We start from the raw sequence: 23,269 nt of genomic DNA, 5'->3' as shown, positions 1-23,269 counted from the left end.
CATCCCAATATTACACTTTATATACATCATAGAAGACTGAAATATAACAAAAACTTATGTTTTGTTTATTAATTATGAAATAATGAAGAATATATGAATAATTTTCCACCCATGAGGCCACTAGAGGGCGCTTTGGTCATTTGACTGCAGGAAAGGGTTTACAACATATCAACCGTGATAAGACCACTTTTTCACAGTAGACAGTTTGATGATCAGATTAGTAAATGCAGCATATTGCAAAGTCTGGTGTTGACTCATTCTGAAAGGAAATTGCATCTCTTGCACAGTCCATTTCGATGGGTGTGATGACATGGAAAACAGCACATTTTATTAGCCTCCCCAAATCTTGATGAAAAGGTAGGTTATTTTATGATTATTCCTGTACAATTGCAAATTATTACACATTACTGTATCGTAACATTCAGTCAAATTGTACAATCCAGTTTGATTATTGTTTAGTGTTGATATATTGGTTACGTTTTCCAGATGCTTCCGTGGTCCAACTATCTCAGACAGAGCCTATATAATAGGTTGCTGGTGATTCTATTGATGACAATCTACCATGGTAAGACAGAGCAACCTGATGTTTACAACTGCCTGACTATCAGACAGAAATGTTCTCTTGCCTTTAATAACCAAAACCGTTAAAATCAAATCAAAGAATTACAAAAGTGTAATGTTACTAATTCCAGCATTGCTATGCAGGTAGAAGAGCAACGTAAACAGTGAACTAAGCTCATGAGGTGTTCATAAAATTATATTCTTCAGGAATCAATGAGTATATATCAGTAATTTAAAAGTACCAAAATAAAATGTAGCAACTGTATATTGCCCCTTCAAAATGGAAAGTATTGCCTCTGTTTTCATTGGCCCTCAGACTTAACAGGTGAGACAGGAGGTGTACAGGCCTGGACATACAACTACAGCGTCAATCAGAATCTGGACTGGGATTCGGCCCGCCAGTGGTGCAGGCAGCACTACACGGACATGGTGGCCATCCAGAACCAGGAGGAGATCGTCTATCTCAACACCATGCTCCCTAGGAACTCACAATACTACTGGATCGGCCTCCGCAAGGTTGGTTTCCGTCCTGTTACTTTATTAACAGGAGTGTACTGTAGACTGACAAATTAGTCTGTCTGTCATACCACAAGAGGTTCATCTAGCAGAAAATGTGTCGCTGATTTATTAATGTACTAATCTCTATTATTTTTTAAATGCATCGCTATTTTATTTACATTGCGGCTGCATATCTTTTATTTTTATATTGTATTATTGAATAAATTATGTCAATCAATCAGGTGAATGAGATGTGGACCTGGATGGGGACTAACAAGACCCTGACCAAAGAGGCGGAGAACTGGGCCGCCGGGGAGCCCAACAACGTAGGGGACGGACAGGACTGTGTGGAGATCTACATCAAAAGAGGAAAGGATGAAGCCAAGTGGAACGATGAGAGATGCACAAAAAAGAAGGGAGCCCTCTGCTACACAGGTAGAAGAGTGTGTGTGTGTGTGTGTGTGTGTGTGTGTGTGTGTGTGTGTGTGTGTGTGTGTGTGTGTGTGTGTGTGTGTGTGTGTGTGTGTGTGTGTGTGTATTTTGTTTAAGTCCTCTATTTGTCTACTCCCCTGTGTGTGTAGCGTCTTGCTCAGAGCATTGCTGCAGCACCCATGCAGAGTGTTTAGAAAACATAGGGAACTACACTTGCCAGTGTGACCCTGGCTTCAAGGGGCCCCGGTGCCAGGAAGGTGAGTTAACCTGTACAATACATTCATAAGGTCTTAACCATTCTTATTCATCTACGGGAATAATTCCATGGTTTTCTGTATAGAGGTGAACCAAAAACAGTTAACTGAGTTCAACTTCAATGACATGTTAGTATTCAGTATGTTTGTTTGTTGTCATTGATAATCTAGTCTCTCTGCCTCTCTCTGTCAGCCGTAGCGTGTGACACTGTGTCGGACCCAGACCAGGGTTCAGTGAACTGTGACCATCCACATGGGCTGTTTGCCTTCAACTCCTCTTGCCAGTTCCACTGTGCCCGGGGATACCAGCTGCTGGGGGCATCACAACTGCTCTGCCAGGCCACAGGGTTCTGGGACCACCCTGCCGCTCAGTGCCAAGGTATGGGAGAGCAGGAGGGTATAGCACGATGTAGTGGGGCGGCAGGTAGCCTAGTGGTTAACGCGTTGAGCCAGTGACTGGAAGGTTCCAAGATCAAATCCCCGAGCTGACAAGGTAAAAATCTGTCGTTCTGCCCCTGAACAAGGCAGTTAACCCACTGTTCCCTGGTAGGCTGTCATTGTAAATAAGAATTTGTTCTTAACTGACTTGCCTAGTTAAATAAATGACAAAATACTACAGTACCCATAATGCTCTGCAACTATATACAGTTTAATCTTACTAAAGACATTCCTAAAGCTAACACTATTGGGGCCCGCATCCTTATTTAAACAGAGGGCTCCCTGACTAATCCAAATTCACATAATGTTGTGTTGAGGCTGCTCATAACCCAGCATTTTAGGCTTGAGACAGATTTTTTGCCCTATTGAGATTAAACAACATTTCTCTTATTGCCCCCTTCAGTCAAACAGTGTCCATCGCTGGACAGTGGTCCTCATAGAGGGACTATGAACTGCAGTAACCCCATCGCCCTGCACAGTTATAACTCCACCTGTGAATTCAGCTGTGATTTGGGGTTTGACCTAATAGGACCAGACAGGATTCAGTGTGACCACACAGGACAGTGGACAGGCAACGTCTCCACCTGCACAGGTATTTATCACTGTCACCATGGGACAGTAGCTACTAGTACACCTGTTGAATGGCAGGTCAAAGTGAGAGAAAAGAAATGTCAAGAATTGCAACAAAAGTACTATGTCTCCTCCCAGTCCTTCACTTGACCGCACCCACTGTTCATCTCCACTATTTAAAATGTTGAACTGTTGTGAAATAGTTGTGTTCTTTGGGAAATGTGACCTGATGAAATACTTTCAAACTGTCACTTTTTCTGTAACATCCTGTTCTGCCACAGAACCCAGAACACTGAACACTGAACACTGAACTCAGAACACAGAACACAGAACACTGAACACTGAACCCTGGCTGTTACGGTGCTGTCCAAAATCCTTTTCTCTGATTGAGCCCCACTTTATCTGAACCATGTTGTCAGCCATGTTGTCAGCCATGCAGTATGTAGCCCATGCTATTTATGACAGTCCCTAACGTTTTTTTTTGTTAAACGAAAGACTGTCCCTAACTTCTTTACATTACATTGGATGGGTTGGGAGTTGGTTGGCGGCTCCTAGAGTCTGAATGTCTTTTGCTGTCGCTCCAATCTCACTCTTTACCCTCTTGCCTTTGGAGAGTGCCAACGAACTGTGAAGTGGAGGTCTTCATGCGTCCAAAAAGTTGGACCCATTCCGAAAAGGTATGACCAGATATGCATAAATAAAACAATTAAAAACAGAGACCCGTTCCAAAAACAACCGTGGAAAAAAGACCTGGTTCGGAAACCCGAGAGACCCATTCAGATCCGAGAATAGAAAGAGAGAGAGAACGAAACAACCAACAGGGCGCTGCCAGCGATATTGGCGAAATTACCCACAGTTATGTATCCTTAAAAATTGCCTATAGCAAATTACAACAACAAAAACCTAGGCTATTTGTTGTGTTTCGATGTGTAGACTAGCATACGCAAAACCTTATATTCGTTGTTTTATTGTCTATTGTTCAGCTGTCAGAGAGTTGAGCACTAAATTGCATCAGGGCAATGTATGTGTATAAATCTAGACGCGTCCACATGAGATTCCTATAAAAACATATATATTATGGCAGACGAGCGTAGTGCTAGCCCTAGAGAGACCTGGAGAAAGATAGAGAGATGCTAACACCATCAACATGGATTTCTTTTATACTTGTCAGATAGGCTACTACTGCTCTACCGATATAGGCGTACAGAAGGAGGCTAAGCTTTACATTTTCTATCAGAATATATATGTAGTAGGCCTAAAACATTCCTCCTCACCTCAAGTTCAACTGGCTTCACTGGCCTGCTGTAGCTAAAGCTAATAATAAACATACTCGTAGCACCCCGTCTTACCGGCCTGTTCAACAGCGTTTAGGAAATATATATTAACTTTCAACAGTGTTATCAAACCCATCAAAGTTTTGTGATTATTGGTGTCATAAAAAATATATATATTATCATGTTTGACATTTCAGTGGAAATACGACTAATATCAGCTTTTTGAAAAGGGGTTTAGCAAAAAAATACGTCCCGTATTATCGGCATACGGTACCTAGTTATTGGCCACCTTACTATTTTGTTGAATTACTATATATATATATATATATATATATATATATATATATATAATCTGTTTACTATATATATATATATCTGTTTAATTTTGTTCAAAAAAGAGACACCAACCTCGTATCCGAAGTGTTTACTAGTTGGCTAGCCTTCCAGTAAAAAACAAAATGACTTGCCTGTCAACTTTTCATTGAGTAGCCCCTCCTGTAGACTCTTAAAAATGGTTCTTCACCAACGTCTTCTTCAGTGTTGTAACCTAATAATGTCTCACAATTAGTTTTACAGATGAATCAACTCGAGGTGATTTAATCCTCCAACCGCTAAAGAGTGTCCGAAGTTAGGGGGGGAAATTATCTACCACACCAAACCTTCACAAAAGCTGATTATCTTTTTTAGGGTAATATCAAAAGTAACTCAAGTCATTGTTTATAGGGAAAATACGAACAAGTTGCTATTATTGCGATATTAAATGAAGTTTAGCATCTTGCCCTCACTGGGTTTTCATTTTCATGGTTTGAGTGTGAGTAGTATATTAGGACCTACTGGTGATTCTATTATATTGAATTTGACCAACGAAAATGTCTCAACTGAATTCCACCTTTAAAAACGTTTTGAACAAGCTAGGCCTATATTGCAGCTCTTACCAACAAAGGTGATTGTCTTACCCAACAAATAACACTTAAACTAAATAAGCACTAAATTAAAAAGACTTTAGCCAACTAAAATGTCTCAACAAAATGTAACACTTTTTGCATAGGCTATTTAAAGAACTGGTTTAGATTATTAAATAGGCCTACAATAATAATGATTTACAATAATTTATCATAAATATGAAAATAAATGAAATGAAAGGTAGAAAATTGCATCAAACCTGCATAGCAAGTTGCACACAGTTCAGTTGGCCATGCTAATGTTCTGCTCATCTTTGTCCACTACAATATTAAAACTCGTCCTACGAGGACATTCCTCTTGTCGCCTTCTTTTCACTATACTCTTTCTCCTATAACTTTTGTTTTACTTAAAGGTGTGCTATGTAGAAATCTCTCTGCCATTTCCTGGTTGCTAAAATTATAATAGTTTGCCTAATTTCAGTTTATGTGACAAAACAAACAAGTATAGTGTAAATAATCATTGTACCATCTAAACCGCTGTGAAATATATTTTATATAACCACATTTTTTACATTTTAATCCGTTTGAAGTTGGTGTACAAAACGAAAGCAGATCAGGTGTGCTGAATGTAAGCAATCGCTGAACTGACGAATTAACAAAGTAGCTCATTGTGGTGCGTTGTTGGGACCAAATCTTGCAGTACCAGCAGCACTCCAGGAACCAACCCTCATCTACAGCTTCTACAATCATCATCATCGTTGCCTCATCTCTATAGAGCAGGGATGGGCAACTTTAATGGGGTAGGGGGCCACAAAAAAAAAAAACGGAACTCATTAAGAGGGGCCGCAGTGGCTTGTGGGTCTCCGGTTTTCCTTGCCTTATTAGATGACATTGCTTTAGATATCAGTCTCCTTTTGAACATAAATAGACTGTATGCACAGCGTACATAGTAACTCTAAAGTAGTTCCCACAGTGTGTAACTCATACTGTAAACTGAGTGCACAAAACATTAGGAACAAGAAGGATTGTTAAGCCTCATACACAAGCCAATTGAGACATGGCTTGTGTATGAGTGCCATTCAGAGGGTGAATGGGCAAGACAAAATATTTAAGTGCTTTTCAACAGGGTATGGTAGTAGGTGCCAGGCGCACAGGTTTGTGTCAAGAACTGCAACGCTGTTGGGTTTTTCATCGCTCTACAGTTTCCCGTGTGTATCAAGAATGGTCCATCACCCAAAAGGCCTCCAGCCAATGGCAGGACAGTGGTCGAAAGCAGGTCATTGATGAAAGAGGACAAAGGAGGCTGACACAAATTGTGAGTCTACAGTATGTCATGGGCTACAGTTAGTCAACTGACAGTTCAGAACAACATTGGCACCCAAAGACCCATAAAATAATACACAACTCCTTGTATCTTGGCACAAAGGGGGTATGGCAGCTGATGACCTTACAGAGTTCCACTTCTTTCAGCAAAGAACAAGAAACTGTGGTTGCAGTGGGCTAAGGATGAAAACATTAGACACAGTAGAATGTAAAAACATTTCCTGGTCTGATGAATCTCGGTTCCTGCTGTTTCACGCTGATGGGAGGACTAGGGTATGGAGAAAACCACGAGTACATGCATCCATCATGCCGCGTGTCAACATTGCAGGCCGGTGTGATGGTGTGGGATGAGTTTTCATGTTACACATTGGGCCTCTTGATAAAAGTGGAGCAACGTTTGAATGCCATACGATAGCTAAACATCATTGCCAATCAGCGGCATCCCTTCATGTCAGCAGTGCATCCATCTGCAAATAGATTTTTCAGCAGGATAGTGGCCCATTCCACAAGGCTAGGGTTGTCCAAGAATGGTTCCACGAACATGACAGTGACTTCCGCTTACTGCAGTGGCCTGCCTAGTCACCAGATCTCAACCCAATTGAGGATCTGTGGTATGAGCTGGAACAAGCTATTCAGAGTAGAGATCCACTGCCAGCCAACTTGACACATTAAATTAGAAAGAATCCTCAGCAATCTACACACAATACCCCATTATGACACAATACCCCATTATGACACAATACCCCATTATGACACAATACCCCATTATGACACAATACCCCAATGTGACACAATACCCCATTATGACACAATACCCCATTATTTCACAATACCCCATTATGACACAATACCCATTATGACACAATACCCATTATGACACAATACCCCATAATGACACAATACCCCGGTGTGACACAATACCCCAGTGTGACACAATACCCCATTATGACACAATACCCCATTATGACACAATACCCATTATGACACAATACCCCATAATGACACAATACCCCGGTGTGACACAATACCCCATTATGACACAATATCTCTTTTTGACACAATACCCCATAATGACACAATACCCCATTAGTACCGCATTATGACACAATACCCCATTATGACACAGTACCTCATTATGACAAAGCGAAAACAGTTTTCTTTCTTCATTTTAAGCAAATGTATAAAAAAACTGAAATACCTTATTTACATCAGTATTCAGACCCTTTGCTATGAGACTCGAAATTGAGCTCAGGTGCATCCTGTTTCCATTGATCATCCTTGAGATGTTCTACAACTTTGATTGCTTAAATAAAGGTTAAATAAAGGTAAAGAATAAAATAAATTGGAGTCCACCTGTGGTAAATTTCCAGAAGGACAACCATCTCTGCAGCACTCCACCAATCAGACCTTCATGGTTGAGTGGCCAGACGGAAGCCACTCCTCAGTAAAAGGCACATGACAGCCCACTTGGAGTTTGCCAAAAGGCACCTAAAGACTCTCAAACCAATAGAAAAACATTCTCTGGTCTGACGAAACCAAGATTGAACTATTTGGCCTGAATGCCAAGCGTCACGTCTGGAGGAAACTTGGCACCATCCTTATGGTGAAGCATGGTGGTGGCAGGATCATGCTGTGGGGATGTTTTTCAGCGGCAGGGACTTGGAGACTAGTCTGGATCGAGGGAAAGATTAACGGAGCAAAGTACAGAGAGATCCTTGATGAAAACGTGCTCCAGAGCACTCAGGACCTCAGCCTGGGGAGAGGTTTACCTTCCAACAGGAGAACGACCCTAAGCACACAGCCAATACAACACAGGAGTGGCTTCGGGACAAGTCTCTGAATGTCCTTGAGTGGCCCAGCCAGAGAATGGACTTGAGCCCGATCGAACATCTCTGGAGAGACCTGATAATAGCTGTGCAGCAACACTCCCCATCCAACCTGACAGAGCTTGAGAGGATCTGCAAAGAATGAGAGAAACTCCCCAAATACATGTGTGCCAAGCTTGTAGCATCATACCCAAGAAAACTCGAGGCTGTAATCGCTGCCAAAGGTGCTTCAACAAAGTACTGAGTAAACGGTCTGAATACTTATGTAAATGTGATATTTCAGTTTTTATTTTTTTTATAAATCAGCAAAAATTTCTAAACCTGTTTTTGCTTTGTCATTATAGGGTATTGTGTGTAGATTGATGAATGAAAAAAAATATATTTTATTTTAGAATAAGACTGTAACGTACCAAAATGTGGAAAAGTCAAGGGGTGTGAATACTTTCTGAAGGCACTGTATATCTATGGTTATGAATACTTATGACATACTTTGATCAATGCTTGTATCAACCTATGGTACATTATCAGCTTATGGAAGACTACTGGCCTTGATAAACTCAGTGCCTTCTGGGAATGTTCTGTGGAAACAGACCATAAATCTTACCTTGGTTGTGTTCCCCTGCTCAGACACGCATCAACCAATGGTTGTGTGCCACGTCATCGACTGTGCCGTCAGGCACCAGATCGCTATAACATATGTGATTAGCTAAGTGGTTCCTATTTATAACTTGTCAGAAATGACCCGTTGATCAACACGCCCATTGCAGCTTAAGGCTTTTAGCTAGGTTTTTTAATCCCGTTTATTTTGTTGTAACGTTTGAGTCACGGAAATATCGGATGAGAAGACATGGCATGATACGTAGAAGTGAAGGAAATGACCTTTAAAACGTGGAATCTTTCTCTCCACCCCGCAGCGCGTGATGTTCCCCAATGATGAAAGGGGGACATGAGTGACAAAGTTTGGGAAACACTGGGTGTTACTTTGTAAGATCTGGCGTCAATGACGCCTGAATAGGGGAACACAACCATAATATTTTATTATCCTACCTGTATCCTACTACAGTGGTGAGGTGTGGCCCCCTGTCCCCTCCTGCCATGGGGAACATGTCCTGTGTGGACCCCCTGGGGGCCTCCTCCTTCACCTCCTCCTGTGGGTTCTCCTGTGAGGAGGGCTACCTGCTGAGAGGAGACATCAACCTCACCTGTTTATCTACTGGACAATGGACCAACCACACACCTGCATGTGAACGTGAGCTATACCAAGACAACTAGAGAGAGTTTCAATGCGATAAGGAACATTATTTATTAAAAAGAATACATTATGAATGAGTTCAGCTATGGCTCCACCTGTACCCTGGAGTGTGAGAAGGGTTTTGTTCTGGTAGGAACTAACTCCACCCATTGCCCCTCACTGGGTTACTGGAGCCACGCCCTTCCTGTCTGTCAGGGTAAGACCAGGGGTGTTCAGGTAGAAATGTGTGGTGTAGAACACATGTGATTGTCATGTATGATTTGGAACTGTGTCAGATCTATTAACTTCATTTCTATCTGGAACATTCTGAATTGTTCCACCTCACTGAATCAATCCAAAGGGTTAGAACGGAGAACCTAAACTATTGTGGTTAGCTGAAGGATTAGGAACAGTATATCTGGCATGGGGGGGCTCCCGAGTGGCGCAGCAGTGTCTAAGGCACTGCATCTCAGTGCTAGAGGTGTCACTACAGACCCTGGTTTGATTCCAGGCTGTATCACAACCGGCCGTGTTTGGGAGTCCCATAGGGCGGCGAACAATTGGCCCAGCATCGTCCGGGTTTGGGTTTGGCCAGGGTGGACCGTCATTGTAAATAAAATAAACTGTTTTTAACTGACTTTCCTAGTTAAATAAAGGTAAATAAAATAAAATATCAGAGTATAATAGGAATAGATCAATATAAATGTGTAATTATAATAGGATTATCTTGGGCCTGTGTGTCACAACCTGAGTCCTCTTTATATCCCTCCAGCTCTGCAGTGCGACGTCTTAACCTCTCCCCCGCATGGCTCCATGAACTGCTCTGACCTCTATGGTCAGTTCCACTACGGGTCCCAGTGTCTGTTCTCCTGTGAGGAGGGGTTCCTGCTGAACGGGTTGGCTGATACAGAGTGCACCTCCCTGGGCACATGGAGCAGGAGAGCCCCCCTCTGTCTGGGTAACTCACCACATCTTAGTTCAAACCATAGCTAGGTTGAAGATACCCAGGTTAAGACAATGTAATGACTCCATGTGGAAGCTTTAGAAAATTAACAGAGTCATTGGACCAGCGTCGTTGCTGAGCAGCATCGCTGATCCCTTAGTTTGAATTCTTCCTCATTTATGCAAAGAGTTCTGGGATATTAGAATTCTTGTCTTAACCTTTTATCTTCAACCTAGAACCATTGTCTCTCTGTCATTTAGGAAAACCTTTGTTATTTTCAACCTAGAACCATAGTCTGTCTGTCATCTATTTTCGGAAATTGTGTCAGATCAGACATATTCATTTACATTTCTCTCTGAACAACAAGGGTTCCAACGTAGAAGCCTAAAATGACTTGTGGTTAGTCAATGTGCTATTGGTTAAGTAAAGGATTCACAGAATGTGTCTGGTGTCACTCATATCCGACTTCTCTCTGTGCCCCTCCAGCTCAGCAGTGCGACGTCTTAACCTCTCCCTCGCATGGCTCCATGAACTGCTCTGACCTCTATGGTCAGTTCCACTACGGGTCCCAGTGTCTGTTCTCCTGTGAGGAGGGGTTCCTGCTGAACGGGTTGGCTGATACAGAGTGCACCTCCCTGGGCACATGGAGCAGGAGAGCCCCCCTCTGTCTGGGTAACTCACCACATCTTCAAACCATGCTGGATACATACCCCCATCTACTGGGCCGAGAATGAAGCTTTTGAAATACATAATAGGGACAGATTATTCTCATAATGCACATTTAGTCAAAATATCTATTGTTACAGAGGTACGTGACTTACAGCATTACTATTCATTTAGCTTTCTATGGATCAGGATGTGAATGTAGTGTGTTTCTCTGCATCTTCTCTTATCTGTATCCTACTACCAGGGTCTTGTAGGTTACTTTGTAAATGTAATCTGTTAGTTACTAGTTACCTGGACAAAATTGTAATCAGTAACGTATTGATTACCCAACCTCAGTAACATAATCAGATTTATTTCGGTTACTTTTGGATGACTATCCCCTTAAAACCTGTTGAGGACAGACGTTCCGCTAGCGGGACCCCGTTCCGCCAGCGGGACCTCTCGCCAACAGCCAATGGAACAGCAGGGCGCGAAATACAAAACAACAAAAATCTAATAATTCAAATTTCTCAAACAATCAACTACTTTACACCATTTTAAAGATAACCTTCTCGTTAATCCAACCACATTGTCCGATTTCAAAAAGGCTTTACGGCGAAAGCAAAAAATTAGATTATGTTAGGACATCACCTTGACAAGAAAAACCACACAGCCATTTTCCAAGCAAGGAGAGGCATCACAAAAACCAGAAATACAGCTAAAATTAATCACTAACCTTTGACGATCTTCATCAGATGACACTCCCAGGACTCAATGTTACACAATACATGTATGTTTTGTTCGATAAAGTTCATATTTATATCCAAAAACTCCATTTTACATTGGGGCGTGATGTTCAGAAAATGTTTTGCCTCCAAAACCTCCGCTGAATGAGCACATCAATTTACAAAACCACTCATCATAAACGTTGATAAAATTTACAACAGTTATTGAAAGAATTATAGATACACTTCTCCTTAGTGCAACCGCTGTGTCAGATATCAAAATAGCTTTACGGCGAAAGCACATTGTTCAGTATTCTGAGTACAGAGCTCAGCCATCAAAGCAAGCTATACAGTTACCCGCCAAGTTCTGGAGTCAACAAAACTCAGAAATAGTATTATAAATCTTCACTTATCTTTGCTGATCTTCGTCGGAATGCACTCCCAGGACTCCCACTTCCACAAGAAATGTTTGTTTTGTTCGATAAACTCCATATTTATGTCCAAATACCTCCTTTTGTTCGCGCGTTCAGATCACTATCCAAAGGTAAAATGCGCCAGCGCAAAACAAAAAGTTCCATTACCGTTCGTAGAAACATGTCAAACGATGTTTACAATCAATCCTTAGGGTCTTTTATCATAAATATTCGATAATATTCCAACCGGACAATAGCGTATTCATTACAGAGGAAAAAGAAGGAACGGCGCGCCTGCGTGCCTGCACAGTAAACAACTCAGTGGTCTCAGGCAGTCCACTTGTTGAGTCAGCTCTTATTCTCTACCCAGTAACAGTAGAAGCATGAAACAAGGTTTTAAAGACTGTTGACATCTAGTGGAAGCCTTAGGAAGTGCAAAATGACCCCACAGACACTGTAGTTTAGATAGGCAATCACTTGAAAAACTACAAACCTCAGATTTCCCACTTCCTGATTGGATTTTTCTCAGGTTTTTGCCTGCCATATGAGTTCTGTTATACTCATAGACATCATTCAAACAGTTTTAGAAACTTCAGAGTGTTTTCTATCCAAATCTACTAATAATATGCAAATATTTGACTCTGGGCCTGAGTAGCAGGCAGTTTATTCTGGGCACGCTTTTCATCCGAACGTGAAAGGACTGCCCCCTATCCCAAACAGGCTAAGAGGCATTAGAAGAGGTCAAAAAGGATCCATCAAACACATTTGGTGTATCATCGTAGAGGTCTCTGATTGGTGGTCATAATTTGGTGTGCCATCATAGAGGTCTCTGATTGGTGGTTATCATTTGGTGTGTCATCATAGACATCTCTGATTGGTGGTCATAATTTGGTGTGTCATCATAGAGGTCTCTGACTTGTGGTCAGACTTGCTCAGGAAGAACAAACAAACTTAAACTTGTGCTTTTTTTCAATGCTGAATTGAATGTCCTTGAGAAAACAGAAAGGTGTTTTAATGTATTTTTTGGCAAACATATTTCAATCATCTAGTTTTTCAAAAGTACAGTGTCTGTAATCTGATTATAATATTTTTGCTGGTAATGTAACTGAGTAGTTTGTTTTTTTATAATCCGATTACATGTCATTTCTTACTCCCCAACCCTGCCTACTACAGTGGTGAGGTGTGGCACCTTGTCCCCTCCTGCCATGGGGAACATGTCCTGTGTGGACCCCCTGGGGGCCTCCTCCTTCACCTCCTCCTGTGGGTTCTCCTGTGAGGAGGGCTACCTGCTGAGAGGAGACATCAACCTCACCTGTTTATCTACTGGACAATGGACCAACCACACACCTGCATGTGAACGTGAGCTATACCAAGACAACTAGAGAGAGTTTCAATGCGATAAGGAACATTATTTATTAAAAAGAATATATTATGAATGAGTTCAGCTATGGCTCCACCTGTACCCTGGAGTGTGAGAAGGGTTTTGTTCTGGTAGGAACTAACTCCACCCATTGCCCCTCACTGGGTTACTGGAGCCACGCCCTTCCTGTCTGTCAGGGTAAGACCAGGGGTGTTCAGGTAGAAATGTGTGGTGTAGAACACATGTGATTGTCATGTATGATTTGGAACTGTGTCGGATCTATTCTTATCACTTCTATCTTGAACATTCTGAATTGTTCCACCTCACTGAATCAATCCAAAGGGTTAGAACGGAGAACCTAAACTATTGTGGTTAGCTGAAGGATTAGGAACAGTATATCTGGCATGGGGGGGCTCCCGAGTGGCGCAGCAGTGTCTAAGGCACTGCATCTCAGTGCTAGAGGTGTCACTACAGACCCTGGTTTGATTCCAGGCTGTATCACAACCGGCCGTGATTGGGAGTCCCATAGGGCGGCGAACAATTGGCCCAGCATCGTCCGGGTTTGGGTTTGGCCAGGGTGGACCGTCATTGTAAATAAAATAAACTGTTTTTAACTGACTTTCCTAGTTAAATAAAGGTAAATAAAATAAAATATCAGAGTATAATAGGAATAGATAAATATAAATGTGTAATTATAATAGGATTATCTTGGGCCTGTGTGTCACAACCTGAGTCCTCTTTATATCCCTCCAGCTCAGCAGTGCGACGTCTTAACCTCTCCCTCGCATGGCTCCATGAACTGCTCTGACCTCTATGGTCAGTTCCACTACGGGTCCCAGTGTCTGTTCTCCTGTGAGGAGGGGTTCCTGCTGAACGGGTTGGCTGATACAGAGTGCACCTCCCTGGGCACATGGAGCAGGAGAGCCCCCCTCTGTCTGGGTAACTCACCACATCTTAGTTCAAACCATAGCTAGGTTGAAGATACCCAGGTTAAGACAATGTAATGACTCCATGTGGAAGCTTTAGAAAATAAACTGATTTATGGGACCAGCGTCGTTGCTAAGGAGCATTGCTGATCCCTTAGTTTGAATTCTTCCTCATTTATGCAAAGAGTTCTGGGATATTAGAATCCTTGTCTTAACCTTTTATCTTCAACCTAGAACCATTGTCTCTCTGTCATTTAGGAAAACCTTTGTTATTTTCAACCTAGAACCATAGTCTGTCTGTCATCTATTTTCGGAAATTGTGTCAGATCAGACATATTCATTTACATTTCTCTCTGAACCACAAGGGTTCCAACGTAGAAGTCTAAAATGACTTGTGGTTAGTCAATGTGCTATTGGTTAAGTAAAGGATTCACAGAATGTGTCTGGTGTCACTCATATCCGACTTCTCTCTGTGCCCCTCCAGCTCAGCAGTGCGACGTCTTAACCTCTCCCTCGCATGGCTCCATGAACTGCTCTGACCTCTATGGTCAGTTCCACTACGGGTCCCAGTGTCTGTTCTCCTGTGAGGAGGGGTTCCTGCTGAACGGGTTGGCTGATACAGAGTGCACCTCCCTGGGCACATGGAGCAGGAGAGCCCCCCTATGTCTGGGTAACTCACCACATCTTCAAACCATGCTGGATACATACCCCCATCTACTGGGCCGAGAATGAAGCTTTTGAAATAAATAATAGGGACAGATTATTCTCATAATGCACATTTAGTCAAAATATCTATTGTTACAGAGGTACGTGACTTACAGCATTACTATTCATTTAGCTTTCTATGGATCAGGATGTGAATGTAGTGTGTTTCTCTGCATCTTCTCTTATCTGTATCCTACTACCAGGGTCTTGTAGGTTACTTTGTAAATGTAATCTGTTAGTTACTAGTTACCTGGACAAAATTGTAATCAGTAACGTATTGATTACCCAACCTCAGTAACATAATCAGATTTATTTCGGTTACTTTTGGATGACTATCCCCTTAAAACCTGTTGAGGACAGACGTTCCGCTAGCGGGACCCCGTTCCGCCAGCGGGACCTCTCGCCAACAGCCAATGGAACAGCAGGGCGCGAAATACAAAACAACAAAAATCTAATAATTCAAATTTCTCAAACAATCAACTACTTTACACCATTTTAAAGATAACCTTCTCGTTAATCCAACCACATTGTCCGATTTCAAAAAGGCTTTACGGCGAAAGCAAAACATTAGATTATGTTAGGACATCACCTTGACAAGAAAAACCACACAGCCATTTTCCAAGCAAGGAGAGGCATCACAAAAACCAGAAATACAGCTAAAATTAATCACTAACCTTTGACGATCTTCATCAGATGACACTCCCAGGACTCAATGTTACACAATACATGTATGTTTTGTTCGATAAAGTTCATATTTATATCCAAAAACTCCATTTTACATTGGGGCGTGATGTTCAGAAAATGTTTTGCCTCCAAAACCTCCGCTGAATGAGCACATCAATTTACAAAACAACTCATCATAAACGTTGATAAAATTTACAACAGTTATTGAAAGAATTATAGATACACTTCTCCTTAGTGCAACCGCTGTGTCAGATATCAAAATAGCTTTACGGCGAAAGCACATTGTTCAATATTCTGAGTACAGAGCTCAGCCATCAAAGCAAGCTATACAGTTACCCGCCAAGTTCTGGAGTCAACAAAACTCAGAAATAGTATTATAAATCTTCACTTATCTTTGCTGATCTTCGTCGGAATGCACTCCCAGGACTCCCACTTCCACAAGAAATGTTTGTTTTGTTCGATAAACTCCATATTTATGTCCAAATACCTCCTTTTGTTCGCGCGTTCAGATCACTATCCAAAGGTAAAATGCGCGAGCGCAAAACAAAAAGTTCCATTACCGTTCGTAGAAACCTGTCAAACGATGTTTACAATCAATCCTTAGGGTCTTTTATCATAAATATTCAATAATATTCCAACCGGACAATAGCGTATTCATTACAGAGGAAAAAGAAGGAACGGCGCGCCTGCGTGCCTGCACAGTAAACAACTCAGTGGTCTCAGGCAGTCCACTTGTTGAGTCAGCTCTTATTCTCTACCCAGTAACAGTAGAAGCATGAAACAAGGTTTTAAAGACTGTTGACATCTAGTGGAAGCCTTAGGAAGTGCAAAATGACCCCACAGACACTGTAGTTTAGATAGGCAATCACTTGAAAAACTACAAACCTCAGATTTCCCACTTCCTGATTGGATTTTTCTCAGGTTTTTGCCTGCCATATGAGTTCTGTTATACTCATAGACATCATTCAAACAGTTTTAGAAACTTCAGAGTGTTTTCTATCCAAATCTACTAATAATATGCAAATATTTGACTCTGGGCCTGAGTAGCAGGCAGTTTATTCTGGGCACGCTTTTCATCCGAACGTGAAAGGACTGCCCCATATCCCAAACAGGCTAAGAGGCATTAGAAGAGGTCAAAAAGGATCCATCAAACACATTTGGTGTATCATCGTAGAGGTCTCTGATTGGTGGTTATCATTTGGTGTGTCATCATAGAGGTCTCTGATTGGTGGTTATCATTTGGTGTGTCATCATAGAGGTCTCTGATTGGTGGTCATAATTTGGTGTGCCATCATAGAGGTCTCTGACTTGTGGTCAGACTCGCTCAGGAAGAACAAACAAACTTAAACTTGTGCCTTTTTTCAATGCTGAATTCAATGTCCTTGAGAAAACAGAAAGGTGTTTTAATGTATTTTTTGGCAAACATATTTTAATCATCTAGTTTTTCAAAAGTACAGTGTCTGTAATCTGATTATAATATTTTTGCTGGTAATGTAACTGAGTAGTTTGTTTTTTTATAATCCGATTACATGTCATGTCTTACTCCCCAACCCTGCCTACTACAGTGGTGAGGTGTGGCCCCTTGTCCCCTCCTGCCATGGGGAACATGTCCTGTGTGGACCCCCTGGGGGCCTCCTCCTTCACCTCCTCCTGTGGGTTCTCCTGTGAGGAGGGCTACCTGCTGAGAGGAGACATCAACCTCACCTGTTTATCTACTGGACAATGGACCAACCACACACCTGCATGTGAACGTGAGCTATACCAAGACAACTAGAGAGAGTTTCAATGCGATAAGGAACATTATTTATTAAAAAGAATACATTATGAATGAGTTCAGCTATGGCTCCACCTGTACCCTGGAGTGTGAGAAGGGTTTTGTTCTGGTAGGAACTAACTCCACCCATTGCCCCTCACTGGGTTACTGGAGACACGCCCTTCCTGTCTGTCAGGGTAAGACCAGGGGTGTTCAGGTAGAAATGTGTGGTGTAGAACACATGTGATTGTCATGTATGATTTGGAACTGTGTCAGATCTATTCTTATCACTTCTATCTTGAACATTCTGAATTGTTCCACCTCACTGAATCAATCCAAAGGGTTAGAACGGAGAACCTAAACTATTGTGGTTAGCTGAAGGATTAGGAACAGTATATCTGGCATGGGGGGGCTCCCGAGTGGCGCAGCAGTGTCTAAGGCACTGCATCTCAGTGCTAGAGGTGTCACTACAGACCCTGGTTTGATTCCAGGCTGTATCACAACCGGCCGTGATTGGGAGTCCCATAGGGCGGCGCACAATTGGCCCAGCATCGTCCGGGTTAGGGTTTGGCCAGGGTGGACCGTCATTGTAAATAAAATAAACTGTTTTTAACTGACTTTCCTAGTTAAATAAAGGTAAATGAAATAAAATATCAGAGTATAATAGGAATAGATAAATATAAATGTGTAATTATAATAGCATTATCTTGGGCCTGTGTGTCACAACCTGTCTCCTCTTTATATCCCTCCAGCTCTGCAGTGCGACGTCTTAACCACTCCCCCGCATGGCTCCATGAACTGCTCTGACCTCTATGGTCAATTCCACTACGGGTCCCAGTGTCTGTTCTCCTGTGAGGAGGGGTTCCTGCTGAACGGGTTGGCTGATACAGAGTGCACCTCCCTGGGCACATGGAGCAGGAGAGCCCCCCTCTGTCTGGGTAACTCACCACATCTTAGTTCAAACCATAGCTAGGTTAAAGATACCCAGGTTAGGACAATGTAATGACTCCATGTGGAAGCTTTAGAAAATAAACTGATCAGCATCGCTGATCTCTTAGTTTAGAGTTCTTCCTCATTTATGCAAAGAGTTCTGGGATATTAGAATCCTTGTCTTAACCTTTTATCTTCAACCTAGAACCATTGTCTCTCTGTCATTTAGGAAAACCTTTGTTATTTTCAACCTAGAACCATAGTCTGTCTGTCATCTATTTTCGGAAATTGTGTCAGATCAGACATATTCATTTACATTTCTCTCTGAACCACAAGGGTTCCAACTTAGAAGCCTAAAATGACTTGTGGTTAGTCAATGTGCTATTGGTTAAGTAAAGGATTCACAGAATGTGTCTGGTGTCACTCATATCCGACTTCTCTCTGTGCCCCTCCAGCGCACAGAGAGAAGTCGGTGGTCATCATTTGGTGTGTCATCATAGAGGTCTCTGATTGGTGGTTATCATTTGGTGTGTCATCATAGAGGTCTCTGATTGGTGTCCATCATTTGGTGTGTCATCATAGAGGTCTCTGATTGGTGGTTATCATTTGGTGTGCCATCATAGAGGTCTCTGATTGGTGGTTATCATTTGGTGTGCCATCATAGAGGTCTCTGATTGGTGGTCATCATTTGGTGTGTCATCATAGAGGTCTCTGATTGGTGTCCATCATTTGGTGTGTCATCATAGAGGTCTCTGATTGGTGGTTATCATTTGGTGTGTCATCATAGAGGTCTCTGATTGGTGGTCATCATTTGGTGTGTCATCATAGAGGTCTCTGATTGGTGGTTATCATTTGGTGTGTCATCATAGAGGTCTCTGATTGGTGGTCATCATTTGGTGTGTCATCATAGAGGTCTCTGATTGGTGGTTATCATTTGGTGTGTCATCATAGAGGCCTCTGATTGGTGGTCATCATTTGGTGTGTCATCACAGAGGTCTCTGATTGGTGGTTATCATTTGGTGTGCCATCATAGAGGTCTCTGATTGGTGGTCATCATTTGGTGTGTCATCATAGAGGTCTCTGATTGGTGGTTATCATTTGGTGTGTCATCATAGAGGTCTCTGATTGGTGGTCATCATTTGGTGTGTCATCATAGAGGTCTCTGATTGGTGGTTATCATTTGGTGTGTCATCATAGAGGTCTCTGATTGGTGGTCATCATTTGGTGTGTCATCATAGAGGTCTCTGATTGGTGGTTATCATTTGGTGTGTCATCATAGAGGCCTCTGATTGGTGGTCATCATTTGGTGTGTCATCACAGAGGTCTCTGATTGGTGGTTATCATTTGGTGTGTCATCATAGAGGTCTCTGATTGGTGGTTATTATTAGGTGTGCCATCATAGAGGCCTCTGATTGGTGGTTATCATTTGGTGTGTCATCATAGAAGTCTCTGATTGGTGGTCATAATTTGGTGTGCCATCATAGAGGTCTCTGACTTGTGGTCAGACTCGCTCAGGAAGAACAAACAAACTTAAACTTCTGCCTTTTTTCAATGCTGAATTGAATGTCCTTGAGAAAACAGAAAGGTGTTTTAATGTATTTTTTGTCAAACATATTTTAATCATCTAGCTTTTCAACAGATTATTCTCATAATGCACATTTAGTCAAAATATCTATCGTTACAGAGGTACGTGACTTACACAATTTCTGCCCATTTAGCTTTCTATGGATCAGGATGTGAATGTAGTGTAGGGGTGGGCATCCCTGTTCCTGGAGTGCCGCAGGTTCTGCAGGATTTTTTTCCCAATTACGCACGGCACCACACCAGACCAACAGAGCTAATCGATCAGTTCAGTGATTGCCTAAATTCAACACACCTGGTCTTCCAGGTCAGTTAAAACATAAACAGGAAGTTCCCGCTGCACACCAGTATCAAGGTTGCCTTCCGCTGATGCCGTTTTTCTCTGCTCCTCAGTACGTCACTGCCCCCTGCTGGTGGAGCCATGGAGAGGCTGGATGAACTGCACCCACCCCTATTCACCCTTCAGTTACAGCTCCCACTGCCTCCTTCAATGCAATGAGGGATTCCTGCTAACTGGAGCTCCCACAATGCATTGCAACGCATTGGGAGTCTGGAGCCAAGACTTGCCGTCCTGTCAAGGTGACTGAGGAATATATAAAAATATGATTTATTTATTTATTTATTTATTGATTGATTGAATGATTGATTGATTGATTAAACCCCTACAGTGGTCCAGTGTGAGAACCTATTGCACAGACTGCCATCTCCCCCACCCACTCCATCCTCAACCCCACCACCAACCCTGGGACCCTCCATGAACTGCTCACACTCCCTAGGGGAGTTTAGCTTCAGCTCTCTGTGCCTCTTCACCTGCAGCAAAGGTTACTATCTGAACGGAACAGAAGAGCTGTCCTGCACCTCAGAGGGACAATGGAGTGACCTTGTGCCCTCTTGCCAAAGAAACATCACCTCTGTCCAAGGTTGTACTGACTATTTGTTTACATCAAATATGATATACAATATCGTTTACATTATATACGCTGAATTCAATTGAATAGTAGTACATTTAAATCAAATCATAATTTCCCCAGATTTTTTTCATCTCATGTGACTACAGCATAGCATTCATCCTTACAGGGTGACCTCTTGGTTTATCTGCTCTATTCTGACCCTGTGGGGACTGTGGTTGTTCTACAGAGTTAGAGATAGTGACTGTGGTTGTTCTACAGAGTCAGAGATAGTGACTGTGGTTGTTCTACAGAGTTAGAGATAGTGACTGTGGTTGTTCTACAGAGTCAGAGATAGTGACTGTGGTTGATCTATAGAGTCAGGGATAGTGCCTGTTTGATCTATAGAGTCAGGGATAGTGACTGGTTGATCTATAGAGTCAAGGATAGTGACTGTGGTTGTTGTGTTATAAAGAGTCCTCTAGGATGCTGGTCTATGCAGTGGTGGGAGCTGCCTCTGCTGCTGGGCTGTTACTACTGCTGGGACTGGGCATGCTGGTCGCAAAGAAGCTCAGCAAGAAAGGTAAGAGTAATGGATTAAAGACATGTATTTCATACTGTATGTATAACCTCGTCACCAGGCTATTGCACCAGAGCTTGGGGAGGAAATGTATTGTTTGAAACACTATTTCAAACGGGGGATAATGTTTATGGTAATGACTAAAAGATTCCACCCTGAAACGTATAACTGAGTGATTATACGACTGTAATTCTCTAATGTGTGTGCATAGGACAAGTTAAGACTTTACTATTTAGCAATGTAAGTGAGACATTTAAGGAAAAGAGGAACTGTTAACAGACAACTTGTGACCACTGTGAAACTGATAACAGGAAAGAGGTCTCCCCACCCAGGGAGGGGAGAAACCGTTGGGCTTGCAGTAGATTATGTAACATGTTGCAGGATATGATAAGCAAGGTATGTGTTGGAGAAAACTTGTAAACAGCATTGACAGTGTTAGAGAAGAGGAGGGGCATTTATATGACCAAATGTGAGGTATAAAAGGCTATGTGCATTGTATAATTTTCAGAGCTCTCTGAATAAAGAACTAACCTTTTTGCAGAATTCTGGGACTTTGTCTAATTCTTCTATTAACCAGGGCCTTACAAACTCTGGAGAATTGGTCAAAGCTATAGTGATCGTTATCATCACTGGGATTGAAAATTCTCGTGACAACGGGCCATCTTTCTTTCATCTATAATGTCTTACTGTGTTAGAAGCAGTGGTCCTATAGTAGTATTAATATATAAGTATAGTACTGTTGTAGTAGTATGTAAGTATACTGATAGTATAGTTAAAGCCTGTTCCATAATAATAATCCCTGTTTCTGGTCCGTCACAGGTGACTTCAACTTTGAAAACTCGTTATGGGAGGAAAGAGAGAACCCTGCTTTTGAAATTTCTTAAAAAATAATGTGCTTAATGACATTGTACTGTAAAACAACATTTTGCATAACGAGTTGGATATTGAATTAAACAAGTTCATTGTTTTCAATGTATTTAAAGCCATCACTGTTCCTTTTATACAATTTTTTCTATACTTATTTTTGTGTATGGGCTGTTAAAGCTAAAATGTGTAACTTTTGGGTGACCCGACCAGATTCACATAGAAATGTGAGTTATAGATATGTAATTATTGAAAATAAGTCTAAGAAGCGGTAGATCTGTTCTATGTATACTATTTCTATGCTTCCCAATCTTATGTTTCGTTTTTGCATCTTTTACTTTCGGGTTTTTGTACACCAGCTTCAAACAGCTGAAAATGCTATATTTTTTGGCTATTGAAAATATATTTCACAGCGATTTAGATGGTACAATGATTCTCTACACTTTTTTGTGTTTTGTGTAAATTAAGAAAACTATTAGAATTTTAGCAACTAGGAAATGGCGGAGTGATTTCTGCATATTTCACCTTTAATGGATGTTAGATATGGAGGATTTTAATTTGACCAGTATTGTCGCAGCAAAATAATCTTGCATCAACAGGATTTCAACATTTAGTCCATTCACACTTTTCCATGATGTAATGTTGCTTGATCAGTGGTTAGGCTATTAGCTGGCCAAAATTGGGCTACATTACAGTGCAATAATGTTAATATAATCGTGTGTTAGTGGTTTTCAGTGAATTTGTGTAAATCCTGCAGTGCAGAAAAATTGTCAGCGACAACATATTGATCAAATGAAGATCCCATATCTGTATGTAGCTTGCAGTCAAACTCATTTCTATGTTTCTCATCATGTTCACTTGGACAAATGTTGAATTCAATATATTGAGATCAATAGAATGTGCAATGCTGTAAAAAAGTATTTTCTCCATTTCTTTTGTATTGAATGTTATCAGCTCTTCAACC

General features: G+C 41.7%; 1 protein-coding gene across 6 annotated transcripts; it reads left to right on the top strand.

Annotated features, from left to right (window-relative positions):
* Positions 1 to 240: 240 nt before the first annotated feature.
* selp (selectin P) lies at positions 241 to 22,417 on the top strand. 6 transcript variants are annotated; one of them, XM_029708197.1, is made up of 19 exons: positions 245 to 357; positions 487 to 565; positions 878 to 1,077; positions 1,302 to 1,494; positions 1,641 to 1,748; positions 1,939 to 2,124; positions 2,587 to 2,775; positions 9,142 to 9,327; positions 10,082 to 10,267; positions 10,739 to 10,924; positions 13,209 to 13,394; positions 14,149 to 14,334; positions 14,806 to 14,991; positions 17,276 to 17,461; positions 18,216 to 18,401; positions 20,368 to 20,553; positions 20,643 to 20,894; positions 21,337 to 21,444; positions 22,261 to 22,417. In XM_029708197.1, exons 2-19 carry the CDS (start codon positions 487 to 489, stop codon positions 22,323 to 22,325), a joined length of 3,054 nt encoding a protein of 1,017 aa, XP_029564057.1. In that variant the 5' UTR covers positions 245 to 357; the 3' UTR covers positions 22,326 to 22,417. The 6 variants fall into 6 exon arrangements, with proteins under 6 accessions (XP_029564061.1, XP_029564062.1, XP_029564057.1 ...); XM_029708199.1 differs by lacking the exon at positions 14,806 to 14,991; XM_029708200.1 differs by lacking the exon at positions 2,587 to 2,775 and having other exon boundaries at positions 247 to 357.
* The last annotated feature ends 852 nt before the right edge of the window (positions 22,418 to 23,269 follow it).

Source organism: Salmo trutta, chromosome 22 (assembly GCF_901001165.1).
Source record: "Salmo trutta chromosome 22, fSalTru1.1, whole genome shotgun sequence".
NCBI classification, from domain to species: Eukaryota; Metazoa; Chordata; class Actinopteri; order Salmoniformes; family Salmonidae; genus Salmo; species Salmo trutta.
The sequence above is the reverse complement of the archived record's forward strand: the minus strand, read 5'-3'. Positions and strand labels throughout refer to the sequence as shown.

Bases quoted from the DNA above. Each gene is read 5' to 3' on its own strand.
- selp (XM_029708197.1), top strand. From the start codon at position 487: ATGCTTCCGTGGTCCAACTATCTCAGACAGAGCCTATATAATAGGTTG. The intron at 1,749-1,938 runs GTGAGTTAACCT...TCTCTCTGTCAG, and splicing joins GGGGCCCCGGTGCCAGGAAG to CCGTAGCGTGTGACACTGTG. The intron at 9,328-10,081 runs GTGAGCTATACC...ATATCCCTCCAG, and splicing joins CCACACACCTGCATGTGAAC to CTCTGCAGTGCGACGTCTTA.